The sequence below is a fragment of the Heterodontus francisci genome, chromosome 12 (assembly GCF_036365525.1).
Source record: "Heterodontus francisci isolate sHetFra1 chromosome 12, sHetFra1.hap1, whole genome shotgun sequence".
In the NCBI taxonomy this organism is placed as follows: Eukaryota; Metazoa; Chordata; class Chondrichthyes; order Heterodontiformes; family Heterodontidae; genus Heterodontus; species Heterodontus francisci.
This window is the reverse complement of record NC_090382.1, coordinates 109,518,520-109,536,973: the sequence shown is the minus strand read 5'-3', so window position 1 is coordinate 109,536,973 and position 18,454 is coordinate 109,518,520. Positions and strand designations below refer to the sequence as shown.

The window sequence follows — 18,454 nt, the reverse complement described above, 5'->3', positions numbered from 1 at the left end:
CTGACATTCAATTGGAAGTTTTGGCTCACCCACAACTTGATGTTGGTCAAACAGTCCAAGGTCACAGGTTATGCCCGAGTTATCGGCGTACATATAGGAATTGACCGCCAGGAGCAACACGTAAATAAGAAGCCGGAGGGAGCAACAGGGAAGGATAGTTTACGTACTCCAGAGAGAAGCACGAAGGGTTGGGAGGAGAAGCCATTGCTGACAATGTGCTTGGAGTCACACAAGGAGAGTTCCACATCACAGTGGAGAGGGACAGAGTGACTAGAGGCCATAGCCAATTGGAATCACCGATGATCTTTGGTGATTGTTTCAATTGGGCTGAGGCCTTCCTGATCAACTGGAGCAGGTAAACACAGCTTGCTGGAGGCAATGTGTTCGAGGAAGGGGGAGATTAAAGATGGGGTAGCAGTTGAAAAGGAGAGAAGGGTCATGACGAAGGAGAATGGGCAACGATGGCGAACACGAGGTGGGTTGCAGAGCAGGTGAGCCTAGTAAGAGATGGGAAGTGGAGGAAGAGAGTACATGATGGGTGCGGTGGGTGGAGAAGCTACGCAGTGTTAAGAGAAAGATGTGAGTGGCCAACTAGCACAGAAAAAAGGTATTTTTAACGAGGAAGTTCAAGCAACGATAGATTTTAAAGTAGAATTTACTGTCCTGTAGAAGACAAACCAGTGAAGTCTGATAATGCACAAGACTGAAGGGTGGGAACAGAGTCAGCAGGCCAGCTTCTTCAAACCCATCTCAACATCTCATGCTATCTCACCCCAGAAAGACCTTGCTCACGATGCCCACTGTGGCTCAGTGGTAGCGCTCTTGCCTCTGAGTCAGAAGATGGTGGATTCAAGTCCCATTCCAGAGACTTAAGTGCATAATCTAGGCAGGCACTCCAGTGCAGCACTGAGGGAGGTCTGCACTGCCGGAGGTGCCATATTTGGGATATGACGAGGCCCCGCTTGCTCTCTCAGGTGGACGTAAAAGGTCCCATGACTCTATTTTGAAGAGGGAGTTCTCCTCAGTATCCTGGTCAATTATTTATACCGCACTACAAAAAACATTATCTGGTCATTTACCACATTGTGGGATCTTGCTGTGTGTAAATTGGCTGGCGCGGTTCCTACTTTACAACAGCGACTACACTTCAGAATGTACCTCACTAGCTGTAGAGCTTTTTGGAACATCCTGAGGTTGTGAAAGGTGCATTTTTTTTCACAATGGGACAAAATAAATCAAGTGCCAAAACTCAACCACAATCGGGTTTCGGCTGCAGTCAGACGTGAGTCAAACCCTTAACGAGTGTGCTGTCTTACCTGAAGGTTCAAATTGGGCTTGGTGTTGGCATTGAATATCCTCCGAATGCTCTCTGCTGCCCTCACTGGCACTGTGCTTTTCTCCACTACTATCTTGCCCCCGTTGCCCACTTCTGCTATCCGGCGGGCACAGGCCTCAATGTACTTCAGGTCCGCAGCGCGCCCCTTCCCGATTCCAAAGGTTTTTGTAGGAGTGTTTACCTATTTAGAATCACCAAGGAAGGGAAGGAAATGATCAGATAATTCATGCCTACAACAGTCCTAGTGAAGGTGTGTGTACTCGCCAACTGGTTAGGCCTCAGCTGGAGAATTGTGGCCAATTCTGGGCATCACACTTTAGGAAAGATATCACGGCCTTAGAGAGGATTCCAAAGAGATTTACAACTAAAGGTACCGGGGATGAAGAACTTCAGTTATGTGGAGACACTGGAGAAGCCGTTATTGTTCGCCTGCAAGCAGAAAAGGTCAAGGGGAGAATTAATAGAGATGTTCAAAATCATGAAGGGTTTTGATAGAGTAGAAAGGGGAAAAAAACGGTTTCTATTGACAGGAAGGTCGGCAACCAGAGGACAAAGATTTAAGGTGATCGGTAAATGTGATCTGGAATGTATTGTCTTATAGGGTGGGGGAAGCAGATTCAATAATAACTTTCAAAAAATACAAATACTGGAAGGAAAAAGAATTATAGGACTAGGAAGAAAGAGCAGGGATTAATTGGATAGCTCTGCCAATGAGCCAGTACAGACTCAATGGGCTGAATGTCCTCCTTCTGTGCTGCATGATGCTAAGATTCTAAGATGTACTTGCAGCACCACGCACTGTTCAAGTCTCCAGATTACAATAGGGATATAAAAGGCACTCGAGAAAGCACAAAAAAGATTTACAAGGATGACACCAGAAATAAGAGGTTACGACTATCAGGAAAGACTATCAGAAAAGGAAAGGTATCCTCTTCACTAGAAAAAAAAAAGACTGAGCGGTGACCTGACAGACGTCTTCAAGATTATGAAGGGGTCGGATAGGGTAAATCTAGAGATGTTGTTTCCTCTTGTGGGGAGACTAAAACTAGAGATCATAAGTATAAGATAGTCACGAATAAACCCAATAGGGAACTCAAGAGAAACCTCTTTACCCAGAGTGGTAAGAACGTGGAACTCACTACCACAAGGTATGATTGAGGTAATTAGCATAGATGCACTTAAGGGGAAGCTAGTTGAGTACGTGCAGGAGAAAGGAAGATAAAGATATGCTGATAGGGTGAGATGAAGTAAACAGGGTTGACTCTCCCTAGACAGGATCTCAGAAGAAGTGGATAGGTGAAAGGGCCTCCAGTTTTACTTGCCCCTGCCTTATTGGGAGCAAGAGAAAAAAGAGCGAGCGAGAAAAAGAGAGAGCTGAAGCATGAAGAGATGTAGTTCTGAATCTTGAAGCCGGGGCTGGAAACACACCCACAGAGAAACATTAAAATGCTGAGTATTAACCCTGCTCACCGATATAAAGATCAGATCAGCTTCTTTAATTGCATTGTCAATGTCAGTGGAGAAGAAGAGATTTCGCCCACGACAGGACTCCACCACTTCCTGAAGACCTGGCTTTGAGTAAAATTGGAAAAGACACAACATAAAAATCACTGTCAATTTCTACATTAATAACCAAAGCACTCCATACCTTCCAGTGAATCGATTGATAGATCCACTGCCCCATTGATAAGACACGTGGTGAACATTTCGTGCTGGCGAGCAACATGATCCTTTGGGCTTATGGTTCCCAGAGCTCTCCACCACTGGGATTTACCCTCATCTCGTGTCCAGGTCTGTTAATAGACTCATTGATAGAGATTTATTGCTTGTGACTAGCCAACAACTGCATTATTGTTCTAGCATCCTGATAGTTACAATGATAAAAGGCAAACTAGATGGACCTTGGTTTTTCCTCATCTAACAATTCCTGTGTGTAACAGTCACATAGATTAGGAGTGTCCAAGGCACAATCTCAAGCAACGCAGAATCAACTGATCTCAGGGAGCTCAACTCATTGCCCTGAAACTTTAGGGAGGTGGGGATGGGTAAATGGAAATGTAGAGAGCAAGATAACCCCAGATTCCCAGCTTCCAACTCAAGTCCTAAAGGATCTCACAGCGTCTCTCTCACACACACAGTCGTCATTGTCCCCTAGTCTGTCCAACCCTTCCCATCGGGTGAGTCAGGATCCAACACAGCAATGATGCTCCCTCATGATCCACACAATCCAAATTTGTGCTCAGTCATTCATACATGTTACCAGAAGGCAGTTCACACACGCGGAATTATATCTGAGGCCGAGCCAACACCTTCAGTAGAGCAAGACAGAAAACTGGATGATGCTACAAGGCTATGGTTGATTCCAGTGACACTGGGTTTTACAAGGCCACAGTAGATTGTAGCTTCTTTAAGGAAATGCAGCTGTTAAACTGTCGTGCTGCAAGTTTATTTTTAAAATCAAGTCTTTCCGATCAATATTTTATTGAAGACCAGTTTTTTAAAAAAGTTTTTCATTGGATGTGGGCGTCGCAGACCAGGCCAGCATTTATTGCCCATTACCTAATTGCCCTTGAACTGAGTGGCTTGCTAGGCCATTTCAGAGGGTATGTAAGAGTCAACCACATTGCTGTGGATCTGGAGTCACATGTAGGCCAGACCAGGTAACGACAGCGGATTTCCTTCACTAAAGGACATTAGTGAACCAGATGGGTTTTTACAACAATCGACAATGGTTTCATGGCCATCATTAGACTAGCTTTAAATTCCAGATTTTATTAATTGAATTCAAATTTGACCTTCTGCCGTGGTGGGATTCGAACCCATGTCCCCAGAGCAATACCTGGGTCTCTGGGTTACTAGTCCAGTGACCATACCAGTATGCCACTGCCTCCCCTCGTTTTTTTTCCAAAGAAGCCACTCAGTGCTGCGACATGATCACAGATCAACCTGGGAAACTCACAAAGGCTGGAAAATCTTTTACTCTTCCTCCCTCCTTACTCTCCCAATCATTTTCTTGTTGATCTCCCCAACCCTGTTTCTCTGTTAAACTCTCAATTCCCTTTCTCGATGTTACTAATCCACACTTACTATCCTCAACTCCTCCACTTTAAACACAGCAAGAGATAACTAACAGCACACTCTAGACCTCACGCACTGCACACATGTACTGAATCACCAACTACCAGCTGAAAAAGCTGCCTTTAAAATCATTAACAAGCTGAAACAAAAGCAAAATACTGTGGATGCCGGAAATCTGAAATAAAAACAGAAAATGCTGGAAATACTCAGCAGGTCAAGCAATACCTGTGGACAGAGAAACAGAGTTAACTGTTTCTGGAAGCAATGTTGAAGTGGAATTAATGGTTTTAAAACAAAGGAATAATTTAACTGATGGCATAAAGTGGTTTGGTTTATAAGCCAACCGAGCAGGACCAGATGGCTTCAATTCTCAATGGTCAAATCAGGATACTTGCCCATTGCATTTAATATGTACAATTTCCATATGATAACACAAGACTAAAGGGTTAAATTACTGCCAGCACCCAGCAGACTTGAGAGAAAAGGGGGTGTAATTCATCACAGTACAAACTGTTCAAGAGACAGTATTGCTGTGCTGAGGACAATTAAAGAGACACTGAATCAACCAAAGCAAGCCACTGATAAAAAGTTCTTGCTGTGGATTAATCATCACTGGTGAACTGTTGCAAATGCATATGCTGCTTCTTGAAATTTCACAACAACTGCACTTCATTGTGGAGTGATACTTGTGAGAAGTCTGACAGTAACTGGACTGAACAATCAAAATTAGCCGCCAACAGTTCTCTTATTGCATTGATGTATTTCCATAGACAGAAACTAAGAACCTTGCATTTTTTTTTAATTCATTCATGGAATATGGGCATTACTGGCAAGGCCAGCATTTGATGCCCATCTCTAATTCAGATAAACCATAGAACATTTACAACAAAGGAGGCCACTCAGCCTATGGTGCTCGTGCCAGTCGATGAAGAACTACCCAGCCTAATCCCACCTTCCTGCACTAGGTCCATGGCCCTGCAGGTTATGGCTCCCATTTATTGTGGATTCCCTTGTTGTATCGCCCAAAATGCATTACCTCACACTTCTCTGAAAAAGGAATTCAATCCACTTTTCTGCTTAACTGACCAGACCATCTAAATCTTCTTGCAGTCTAAAGCTTTCCAGCCTAAAGCCAGTTTTCATATCATCTGCAAACTTAATCATGCTCCTACATTTGCCCTCATTGCCCTTGAGAAGGTGGTGGTGAGCCGCCTTCTTGAACCGCTGCAGTCCATGTGGGGTAGGTATACCCACAGTGCTGTTTGGGAGGGAGTTCCAGGATTTTGACCCAGCGACAGTGAAGGAACGGCGATATAGTCCCAGGTCAGGATGGTGTGTGGTTTAGAGGGGAACTTGCAGGTGGTGGTGTTCCCATACATCTGCTGCCCTTGTCCTTCTAGGTGTTAGAGGTTGCTAGTTTGGAAGGTGCTGTCGAAGGAGCCTTGGTGCATTGCTGCAATGCATCTTTTGGATGTTTATAAAACATCTATAACATTTTAAAAAATGTCCCAAGATGCTTCACAGGAGCATTATCTACAAAAAAAGTTACTGAACCAAAGAAGGGGAGAAGACAGGTAACCAAATGTTTGGTCAAAGAGGTTTTTTTTTTAAAAAAAGAAGAGTGCCTTACTGGAGGAGTGGGGGTGGTGGTGGCAGGGTGTCATAGTTACACAGCATAGAAACAGGCCCTTTGGCCCATCGTGTCCACGCTGGCCATAAAGCCTATCTATTCGAATCCCATTTTATAGCACTTGGCCCGTAGCCTTGTCTGCTATGGCATTTCAAGTGCTCATCTAAATATTTCTTAAATGTTGTGAGGGTTCCTGCCTCTACTACCCCTTCAGGCAGTGTGTTCCAGATTCCAACCACCCTCTGGGTGAAATTTTTTTCCTCAAAGCCCCTCTAAACCTCCTGCCCCATACTTTAAATCTATGCTCCCTGGTTATTGACACCTCCACTAAGGGAAAAAGTCTCTTCTTGTCTAACCTATCAATGCCCCTCATAATTTTGTATACCTCAATCAGGTCCCCCCTCAGCCTTCTCTGCTCTTAAGGAAAACAACCCTAGCCTTTTCAGTCTCTCTTCATAGCTGAAATGCTCCAGGCCAGGCAACATCCTGGTGAATCTCCTCTGCACCCTCTCCAGTGCAATCACATCCTTCCTATAGTGTGGTGCCCAGAACTGTACACAGTAATCCAGCTGTGGCCTAACTAGCGTTTTATACAGCTCCATCCTAACCTTCCTGCTCTTATATTCTATGCCTCGGCTAATAAAGGCAAGTACCCCATATGCTTTCCTAACCACCTTACCCACATGTGATGCTGCCTTCAGTGATCTATGGACAAGTACACCAAGGACCGTCTGACCCTCTGTACTTCCTAGGATCCTACCATCCATTCTACATTCCCTTGCCTTGTTAGTCCTCCCAAAATGCATCACCTCACACTTCTCAGGATTAAATTCCATTTGCCACTGCTCTACCCATCTTACCAGCCCATCTATATTGTCCTGTAATCTAAGGCTTTCCTCCTCACTATTTATGACACCACCAATTTTCGTGTCATCTGCGAACTTACTGATCATACCTCCTATATTCATGTCTAAATCATTAATGAATACTACAAACAGCAAGGATCCCAGCACCAATGCCTGCGGTACACAGGCTTCCAATCGCTAAAACAACCGTCGACCATCACCGTCTGCCTCCTTGCACTAAGCCAATTTTGGATCCAATTTGCCAAATTGTCCTGGATCCCATGGGCTCTTATCTTCTTGACCAATCTCCCATGCGGGACCTCATCAAAAGCCTGACTGAAGTCCATGTAGACTACATCAACTGCTTTACTCTCATCTACACATCTAGTCACCACCTCGAAAAATTCAATCAAATTTGTTAGTCATGATCTCCCCCTGACAAAGCCATGCTGACTATCCCTGCCTCTCCAAGTGGAGATTAATCCTGTCCCTCAGAATTTTTTCCAGTAGTTTCCCTACCACTGATGTTAGACTCACTGGCCTGTAATTACCTGGTTTATCCCTTCTACCCTTCTTGAATAATGGTACCACATTCACTGTCCTCCAGTCCACTGGTACCTCTCCTGTGGCCAGAGAGGATTTGAAAATTTGTGTCAGAGCCCCTGCAATCTCCTCCCTTGCCTCACATTGCAGCCTGGGATACATCTCATCTGGGTCTGGGGATTTATCCATTTTTAAGCCCGCTAAAACCACTAATACTTCCTCCCTTTCAATGCTAATATGTTCAAGTATATCACAATCCCCCTCCCTGATCTCTACACCTACATCGTCCTTCTCCATAGTGAACACAGGTGAAATGTAATCATTTAAAACCTCACTTATGTCCTCCAGCTCCACACACAGATTGCCACTTTGGTCCTTAATGGGCCCTTTTCTTTCCCTGGTTATCCACTTGCCCTTGATGTACTTATAAAACGCCTTGGGATTTTTCTTTATCTTGCCCACCAGTGTTTTTTCATGCCCCCTCCTCTCTTCTAATTACTTTTTAAAGTACCCTCTGCACTTCCTATACTCCTTTAGCGCCTCCGCTGTTTTCAGCGCTCTGACTCTGCCAATCTGCCATTAGCCTCCTTTATTTTCCTTATCCAATCCTCTATATCCCTTGACATCCAGGGTTCCCTGGACTTATTGGTCCTACCCTTCACCTTTATGGGAACATGTTGGCCCTGAACTCTCACTATTTCCTTTTTGAATGACTCCTACTGGTCTGATGTAGACTTTCCTACAAGTAGCTGCTCCCAGTCAACTTTGGCCAGATCCTGTTTTATCGTATTGAAATCGGCCTTCCCCCAGTTCAGTACCTTTATTTCCGGTCCATCTTTGTCCTTTTCCATAACTAGCTTAAATCTTACATAGTTATGGTCACTATCCCTCAAATGCTCCCCCACTGCCCCGCTTCATTCCTTAGGATTAGGTCCAGTACCACCTCTTCTCTTGTCAGACTTTCTATGTGCTGGCTCAAAAAGCTCTCCTGTATGCACATTAAGAATTCTGCCCCCTTTAAGCCTTTTGCATGAAGGCTAACCCAGTTGACATTGGGGAAGTTGAAATCCCCTACTGTTATGACCCTATTATTTTTACACCTCTGAGATTTGCCTACATATCTGCTCCTCTGTCTGTCCCTGTCTGTACACTCCCAGCAAAGTGATTGCCCCTTTTTGTCTTTAAGTTCTACCTATATGGCCTCATTTGAGGAACCTAAGATATCATCCCTCCTTAATGCAGTAATTGACTCCTTAATCAATAGTGCAATGCCACCTCCTCTTTTACACCCCCCCAACGTCACATCTGAACATTCTATACCCTGGAATATTGAGCTGCCAGTCCTGCCCTTCCCTCAACCATGTCTCTGTGATAGCAATAATATCATATTCCCATGTGTTAATCAACGCCCTCAGTGGTGGGAAAAACAGAGAGCAAGCACGAGAATGCAAATGTGAATTCCAGGGGGAGCAAATTCCAGAGCTTAGGGCAGAGACAGCTGTAAGGGTGGCCACCAATGGTGGGACGAGGGAATAAGAAAGAAGCCAGACAGAATGTGATCAGAATTTAAAACAGTCAATGCTCAGTGAACTAGAGTTTAAACAGTGACTTACTGAAAGTGACTCATGAAGAGAGTTTAAACAACAGTTCAAAAGCAGCAAGAACTTTAAACAGCAACTAGCACAGGAGTTTCTGGTTCAAGAAATGATCTTATGAGTAGAATTTAAACAGCAGTTATCCCAGCAAATCATGTTAAGGAGACGCTCCCTGTTAATGAAGCTAAACTTAAGCAAATCAGATAACTCAAAGAACTAGGGTTCACCAAACAGGTTTTCCAAAACAAGCACAACTTGAGTGTTGCTGAAAATAGAGATATGTTGTCAAAGCTTTTCATCTTGCACTCATCAGGACAATCTGAAAGAATACCAATGTAAGGGAAAACAACAACTTTATACTGTATGAGAAGAGAGTGCTTATTGGTTGACAAGTGAACTCTGATTGGTAGAGGCGTTGCCATGGAGAATGCACCAGTTTATGGTGACTGACAGTTAACTGCCAAACTTTGTTTGAAATTTAAACCAGGCAGCTTGACTCTGATTGGTCAAGGCATTGCCTTGAGGAATGAACCAGTGAATGGCTGTCACTTTTTTTTTTAGCTGCAACAGGTGCAATGTTTGTACATATTCTGTCTGCAAAGAACAGGGCCCTATGTATTAATATATGTAGTTTCCAGTACGCACAAATGCGCCACACTGCAAACCCGACTGACAATCAAACTGGTTGTCAAATGTAATTCTTAGCTTACTGACAATTATTTAGCAAATGTTGTCCAATCACAGACTCGCACCTAATGTTGGACAATGTGTTTTGAGTTTTGCAAGCACGGGCTGGTTGGGTCTGCCTGTACCTTGCCCGTTGCGAACAGTGGAAGGGACATGTTGTTTGTGACGATCTGCCAGTCTTTGGGACGAACAGCCCATATACCTAGCAACATCCTAACAGTTTGTGTTCCAGCCAATCCAGCAGGCATGTGCCCTGCTGTAGCATCCTACCTCTACATTATACAGCAGTGAAAACTAGAAGTGACCCATCTTCAACTGAATGTCCGATCAAAAGAGAAACCTACAATCATCTCAGGCCTGCATCCATTCAACAGGTTTATCATGACCTCTTGCCCCACTAAAAGTCACCTTCCTTTTTCCCTTCTCTATCTGTCTTTTAGTGTGCACGTGTGTGTGTGTGTGGCGCATGAGTGAATGCGGTTGCGATAATTTTGGGATAAGGTGCATTGATCAATAAACAATTGAATTCATCGGCTTCCCCATTTTGGTGACTGGACATTTGTCTGTTTAACAAGGATGGTGTGGGGCTTGGAAAGGAACTTGCAGGCGGTGGTGTTTCCATACATCTGCTGCCCTTGTTCTTCTAGTTTTTTTGATTCCTTCATGGGATGTGAGTGTTGCTGGCTAGGCCAGCATTTATTATCCATCCAGAATTACCCTTGAGAAGGTGGTGGTGAGCTGCCTTCTTGAACTGCTGCAGTCCATGTGGGGTAGGTACACCCACAGTGCTGTTAGCAAGGGAGTTCCAGGTTTTTGACCCAGTGACAGTGAAGGAACAGTGATTACAGTTCCAAATCAGGATGGTGTGTCAGATGGTAGAGGTCAAGGGTTTGGAAGGTGCTGAAGGAGCCTTGGCAAATTGCTGCAGTGCATCTTGTAGATTGGTACACACTGCTACCACTGTGTTGGTGTTGGAGGGAGTGCATGTTGAAGGTGGTGGATGGGGTGCCGATCAAGCAGGCTGCTTTGTCCTGGATGGTGTTAAGCTTCTTGAATGTTGTTGGAAATGCACCCTTCTAGGCAAGTGGAGAGTATTCCACTTGTGGAATGGAGTGTGCCTTGTAGATGGACAGGATTTGGAGAGTCAGGTAGCGACAATTACTTGCTGCAGAATTCCCAGCGTCTGACCTGCTCTTATAGATAGAAACAGACTGTTTCCAGTAGTTTAAAGGTCAATGTTAAAAGATTAAATGTAAAGGATTTATGGCAGAGGATTAGAGAAACATTTTTGCGATGGGATTAGTAGTTGAGGCAGATGCTATGTCAACACCATTATTGTCAGAATGATAGAAGATGGAATAGCTAGCCCTTAGTCTTTTTTCAACCTAGCAATTCCTATGTTCCTACACAACGGTTGAAGGGATAGGAAAATAAGGTGGGCAAACATGACTTGGCTACTTGCTCTTGTGGAAGATAAATGCTTACATGGACTTGTTGGGACGAATGGCCCGTTTCTGTGCTGTAACTTTGGTGTATAGATTGGAAAGGAGCATTGTGATCAACCAGCAAAGTTCAAAACAAAATCTATGATATTCTCCAATATCCTTATTTCTTTCGGGGGAAAAAAGTAGTGAACTCCCTTTAATTTGCCAACATTACCTCCCTTCACTCAGCCCCTGATTATTCTATTTTAAATATTCATCATGTGTTGTGGTGTCTGTGTCCCCCTCCACCGATCAAACCTCAACTATCTCCTCACCTTCATCAAACATATTATTGGGGCTCAATTTAGCTAGAAACTTGAAATCGTTGCCAAGCTCCAACTGAGTAAACATTTCCAGCTTCCTTGATCTCTCATGGCCAAAGATTATGTTCCCATGGTCTACTCTTCTCCAATTCAGTTGTCTGCAAAAAGGATTTAAGGGATCTGCCTGTTTCCACTGCTCAGACAATTTAAAGTTGATTTAATTCTGATTCCCAAGGGTTACAGTATCCAAGGCAGAGTTTTACCTTCGAGCCCTGACTCACCGATCAACACCAGCACAGTATCATTTCAGTCCTTTACTGAAAAGCCAAAAACCTCCACTTTGCCCCAGAGGTATGTTGTCATTGGTTCTCTGTTGTCAAGGAGACAGCATCCAGTCTCAGCAGGCACGCTCAGCTTGGCTCTTTAGTAACAGGACAAGAGGCGAAGCAAGAGTTGGGATGGCTGTCAACACCACTGGTCTCATCAGCACCCTATCAGCTCCAGTAACAGTCTGCCAACCTTAGTGACAGTCTATTAACTTCAGTTTAACTCCAGAAAACCCAGACTGATTGTCTCCTGGTGTCGGGGGGCAGGGGTTGGTGGTTGCTGGGAGAGAGACTGTCGATCAACTTCAGGATAACTGAGCAATAACCGAGGATAAACAGTGACTGTGACATGCACGTGTGCTTGTCGAGAATACCTCAATGTTTTGACTGAACTGTTGCTCAGCACCAGCAACAAGCTGCACATTAAGTAAAACAAAAATATGCTTAATTGTATAATTAATACTTTAATGCAGGTAAATTACTTGCATTGTGTTACAGGGGTCTGTGGCATTTTGTAACATAGGAGTGGGGGGCCTCAAACGAGAAAGGTTCAGAACTCCTGCTCTAGTTGATACTTCTAGTACTTTTCATTCAGGCACATATGAATGTAGTGAGTTTAGTTCTTGCATTGCTGCAAGTGGCTCCCTAATTCCAACAACCTCACCGATTAATATCAAAGCAAAATACTGCAGATGCTGGAAATCTGAAACACAAACAAGAAATGCTGGAAATACTCAGCAGGTCTGGCAGCATCTCTGCAGAGAGGAGCAGAGTTAACGTTTCAGGTCAGTGACCCTTCTTCAGAACCTCACCGATTACTTCTGTTCTAGGAATCTGCATCAACCTCCTCTCCCTAATTTAACAGTCTTGCATTCAACACCTTACACACCAGGATTCAACTCTCAAATCAAAAATTATAACAACAGTATTGTCCCTCCCATCTCCAAAGATCATTTTCAGGTATTCCTTCCACAAAAGGAATGCAGTCAATAGACTCACCTCAAAGATAGGAAGGTGGTTGGAATTCCAGGCCTTAATTCGCTCGACATTTACATCCACCACAGTCACGGTGATTTCCTTGCACATTTGTGCAATGACACTGCACGTTGGGCCCCCGACATATCCTGCTCCAATACAGCAAATCTTATTGACTTGCACCATCTTCTCAACCTAGTTTGAAAGAGGTGGGGAGCAACATTGGTGTTGAACATCGTAAAATACATTTAACAAATGCAAGCTGCAGCAGTACTGTTTAATGCAGAGCAGTAGATTCTCCCACCCTACTACATAGTCCTCACACCCCTGCCAAAACCACCCCCTCTGTTTCACTGAATTAATGTCACTTGACTTTCCATGTTTGGAGTGCCGTGAACAGGTCTATAAAAAGATATAGATGCACTGGAGAAGGTGCAAAGGATTTACAAGGGTGATACCAGAACTGAGCGATTATAACCATAACTAGCAATGATTGAACAGGTTGGGGCTCTTCAGGAAAAAAGGCTGAGTGGTGACCTGGTCGAGGTTTTCAAGATCATGAAGGGATTTGATAGGGTAGACTTACAGAAGATGTTTTCACTTGTCAGGGAGACCAAAACTAGGTCCCATAAATATGATGGTCACTAATAAATTCAATAGGGAACACAAGCGAAACTTCCTTACTGAGAGAGTGCTAAGAATGTGAAACTCACTACCACAAGGAATAGTTTAGGAGAATGGTATAGATACGTTTAAAAGGAAGCTGGACAAACACAAGGGGGGGGGTGGGGGGGGAAGGAAACAGAAGGTTATACCAATAGGGTCAGATGAAGTAAAGTGGGACAAGGCTCAACTGGAGCACAAACAATCTGATTGGGCACAGTCAACATGGATTTATGAATGGGAAATCATGTTTGATGAACCTGTTGGAGATTTTTGAGGATGTTACTAACAAAACTGATAAAGGGGAGTTGGTGGACAAGGTATACTTGGATTTTCAGAAGGCTTTTGATAAAGTTCCCCACAGCAAGTTGGTTAGCAAAATTAAAGCAAATGGGATAGGAGATAATATACCGTCATGGATTAAGGATTGGTTAACAGGCAGAAAGCAGAGAGTAGGAATAAATGGGTTATTCTCGCGTTGGCAGGCTGTGACTAGTGGGGTACCGCAAGGATCAGTACTTGGGCCCCAGCTGTTCACAATATATATCAATGATTTGGACGTGGGGACCAAATGTAATATTTCAAAGTTCGCGGATGACACAAAACTAGGTGGGAATGTGTGTTCAGGAAGATGCAAAGTGGCTTCAAGGGGATTTGGATACACTTAGTGAGTGGGCAAGAACGTGGCAGATAGAATATAATGTGGAAAAATGTGAGGTTATCCATTTTGGTAGGAGGAACAGATGTGCAGAGTATTTCTTAAATGGTAAGAGATTAGAAAGTGTAGATTTACAAAGGGACCTGGGTGTCCTTGTCAATAAGTCACTGAAAGCTAACATGCAGGTACAACAAGCAATTAAGGCGGCTAATTGTATGTTAGCCTTTATCACAAGAGGATTTGAGTACAGGAGTAGTGAAGTCTTGCTTCAATTGTATAGAACCTTGGTTAGACCGCACCTGGAGTACTGTGTGCGGATTTGCTCCCCTTACCTTAGGAAGGATATTATTGCCATGGAGGGAGTGCAACAAAGGTTCACCAGACCTGTTCCCAGGATTGGGAAAACTGGGCCTGTATTCTTTAGTTTCAACAAATGAGAGGTGATCTCATTGAAACCTACAAAATACTTAAAAAGGGATAGACAGGGTAGATGCAGCTAAGAAGTTTCCCCTGGTCAGGGAGTCTAGAACCAGGGGAGACAATTTCAAAATAAGGGGGAAGCCACTTAGGACAGAGATGAGGAGATATCTTTGGAATTCTCTACCCCAGAGGGCTGTGGAAGCTCAGTCATTGACTATGTTTAATGCAGAGATTGACAGATTTCGAAATACAAATGACAAAGGGATATGGGATAGTGTGGGAAAAAGGCCTTGAAGTAGATGGTCAGCCATGATCATATTGACTAACGGAGCAGGCTCGATGGGCTGAATGGTCTACTCCTGCTCCTGTGTTCCTAACTCCAACATAGACCAATTGGGCTGAATGCCCCTGTTTCTGAGCTGTACGTTTTATGGAAATGAAGGATATAATTGGCCCAGAAGCAGTCATGGAGTTATTCAGTAATGTGAATATTATTACTGAACATACTAACCAGTCAAGTTACCAAATATCATAATTGTCATTAGGTTGCAATTTAACATCTGCTGCAGAACTTGGAATTTGTTGCGATCTCAGTAAAAGACTTGAATTTATACAGCACCACCTCAGGACAAAGCACTTTACTGACAATGGAACTTTTTTTTGAAGTGCAGTCACTGATATCATGTAGGAAACAGCAGCCAATTTGCAAATAATAATCTGATAACAATTGGATAATTTGTTGCAGTAAAGAGTCAGTACCAGGGAATAGAATGACTTTCTGTTTGCAACACTGAAGCACTCGCAGTTCAGTTAGGGAATGGGCAGCTACAGAGTAAAGCTCTCTCCTGTTTGTCTTAACCTCAGGAGAATCCAGAATTCTGAAACTGGCCACTCCCAAAACTGGCACTGAGTGACGGTCAAATTGGATACTCAATGGTTTTGTACTGGGGATGAGCAACTTGACAGCACTTGCCCACTCAATACAACCAACAAGAAAAATTGCAGACTTTAGTCACTACATCAGTTGCATTGTCAGCCAGGGCTGAGTGGGACACACATGCTTCTGCATCAGACAGCTGTGTGTTCAAGTCCCACCCCAGGCACATTTTATGCCACCCCAGCGAGCTGGGGGGGGGGGGGGGGCGTGGGGTAGTAGCATAAAGTTGAGCGGGGGGCTCTTGGAGGCCTTACCGGCCTCCGCCCCTTAAGTGACCACTTAAGGGCCTTCGCCCACCTCCACTGGTATTTTACCCATGGCAAACGGGTGTCCGGCAGATGTGAATGGCCGCCCCCATATCCCCAGGACCCGAGACGCACCCCCCCTTCCCCTTCCCCCCAAGCGACCATCCTTGCCTCGCCGGACCGCGACCGATTAGCCTGGCGAGGCAACCCTTACTTACCTTCAGTCCTGGCTCCATGTCCTTGGCTGGGCTGCAGTCCCAGCAGTGGCCACCGCTCCTGGTGGCACTGCTGGGAATAAAAGCTGATGGCCTGATGATTGGCCGGCAGCTCACTGAGGCGGGGCGTCCCGCTTCGGAACATTTAAAGCCCGGGGACCCATAAAATGCGAGTTGGATCCCCGGGCTGGGTGGACGCGAGTTCCCGTCCGCCCGGCGTAAAATCCTGCCCATAACCCAGGCTGACATTCTAGTGCAGTACTGAAGGAATGCTGCACTATTGAAGGTTCCTTCTTACAGAAGAGACATTAAACTGAGGCCTAAAGATCAGCCTCAAGAAAACGAACATCATGGGGCAGGATGTCAGAAATGCTCCATCCATCAATATTGGCGACCACGCTCTGGAAGTGGTTCAAGAGTTCACCTACCTAGGCTCAACTATCACCAGTAACCTGTCTCTAGATGCAGAAATCAACAAGCGCATGGGTAAGGCTTCCACTGCTATGTTCAGACTGGCCAAGAGAGTGTGGGAAAATGGCGCACTGACACGGAACACAAAAGTCCGAGTGTATCAGGCCTGTGTCCTCAGTACCTTGCTCTACGGCAGCGAGGCCTGGACAACGTATGCCAGCCAAGAGCGACGTCTCAATTCATTCCATCTTCGCTGCCTCCGGAGAATACTTGGCATCAGGTGGCAGGACTATATCTCCAACACAGAAGTCCTTGAAGCGGCCAACACCCCCAGCTTATACACACTACTGAGTCAGCGGCGCTTGAGATGGCTTGGCCATGTGAGCCGCATGGAAGATGGCAGGATCCCCAAAGACACATTGTACAGCGAGCTCGCCACTGGTATCAGACCCACAGGCCGTCCATGTCTCCGTTATAAAGACGTCTGCAAACGCGACATGAAATCGTGTGACATTGATCACAAGTCGTGGGAGTCAGTTGCCAGCATTCGCCAGAGCTGGCGGGCAGCCATAAAGACAGGGCTAAATTGTGGCGAGTCGAAGAGACTTAGTAGTTGGCAGGAAAAAAGACAGAGGCGCAAGGGGAGAGCCAACTGTGTAACAGCCCCAACAAACAAATTTCTCTGCAGCACCTGTGGAAGAGCCTGTCACTCCAGAATTGGCCTTTATAGCCACTCCAGGCGCTGCTTCACAAACCACTGACCACCTCCAGGCGCGTATCCATTGTCTCTCGAGATAAGGAGGCCCAAAAGAAGAAAAAGAAAAGAAAAGATCCTAAGGAGTTCTCAGTGCCCTGGGTCAATGTACAACCAGCGTCACTAAAAACAGGTCATTGTTTGATAGATGTGCAGAAATTATTGCCACGTTTCTTGTTACAACAGTAACTATATATTTTTTAATATAAAGTACCTCATTGGCTGTAAAGGGTTTTGGGACATCCTGAGGTTCTGAAAGACGGTGCATAAATGCAATCTTTCAGTGAGTTCACACGTTATACCCCAACTTCAGAATTCAGTGAGTGCTGGTGGACAATGCCTCGCCTCGCCTCCCTCTCTCCAACAGTCTTTAAAACCCATACATCGCTCTTCCTACAGCAGATGCTGATGTTTGGAGGTGAACAAGTTCGTTTCCAGCCTGGTAACTTACAACCAATGGGTCAAAATCTCTTCCCTTTCTGGGGTAGGGTTTTTTTTTGGGGGGGTGGAGATATTTGCGGAAGCAGTATGTAGGGGTTTAAGGTCCGCACTCTGAGCGAATCAATCATCCACAGAGGGAACTCCACGAACCACAGTAAATCCGCCCGGAGCCAAGCAATGAGAAGCAGAGACACCCCGACTCTTCAACTCTGCCGCATTGTTTTTTAAAAAGCAGTTGCAAATCTATTGATAGATTAAACCTATAAAAGTATAAATTCCTGATCCCTCTCCCAAAGAGAAAACCAACCCCAATAAAGACAGCATAAAAATAATCTACTCAATGCAATAGCATGTACTAAAAAAAAATCCTCAAAACTCTTACCCAAGAACTGATAAAATTCGCAGACGGATGAATGGTGGTGGGAGACACAGGAAGTAACGCTGGGATTGGGGCGGCGCTGGCTATAATTACTTGTTAATTCCCAATTCCCGGAGACTTGAAATTGATTCCCCACCGACTCATCCAGGAGCCACGCAAGCGTCAGTTTCTAAACCGGGAGCTTGGCCGCGTCAGCTCGCTGTTGATGTCATGGACGGTGGGAGGGATAGAGGTTCTGACAACCAGTGACTCCGCCTGGTTTGTCTACCAGTGAAGGCTTTTTTGTGCGAGAAGGAACTAGATTGCTCAGAAGGAGACCATTCGGCCCATCGTGTCTGTGCCGGCTCTTTGAAAGAGCTCCCCAATCAGTTCCACTCCCCCCCCCCTCCTCTTTCCGCAAAGCCCTGTATTTTCTTTTTTTTTATTTCCAAAATATACTTTATTCATAAAAATCTGTAAAAATTACATTGCCAAACAGTTTCCAAACAGCACCAAAAAATACAAACATTGCAAGGGAGATCAGTTTCCTTCAATACTGTCATGAGTTTCTTCCCAACCCTTCCGTTTCA

At 44.8% G+C, this 18,454-nt stretch overlaps 1 protein-coding gene across 2 annotated transcripts in view; it reads right to left on the bottom strand.

Moving 5' to 3' along the window:
* Positions 1-18,068, bottom strand: part of LOC137376069 (UDP-glucose 6-dehydrogenase-like) — a 62,772-nt gene extending 44,704 nt beyond the window's left edge. Inside the window, exons 1-4 of one of the 2 annotated variants that reach the window (XM_068044079.1) lie at positions 17,889-18,068; positions 12,787-12,957; positions 2,807-2,908; positions 1,317-1,517 (exon numbers count right to left, since the gene is read on the bottom strand). In XM_068044079.1, the coding sequence (XP_067900180.1) occupies positions 1,317-1,517; positions 2,807-2,908; positions 12,787-12,948 (465 nt within the window). In that variant the 5' untranslated portion in view covers positions 12,949-12,957; positions 17,889-18,068. Of the gene's footprint in view, positions 1-1,316; positions 1,518-2,806; positions 2,909-12,786; positions 12,958-17,279; positions 17,349-17,888 lie in introns of those variants that run through there. The other variant, XM_068044078.1, reaches the window with a different exon arrangement.
* Between the last annotated feature and the right edge of the window lie 386 nt (positions 18,069-18,454).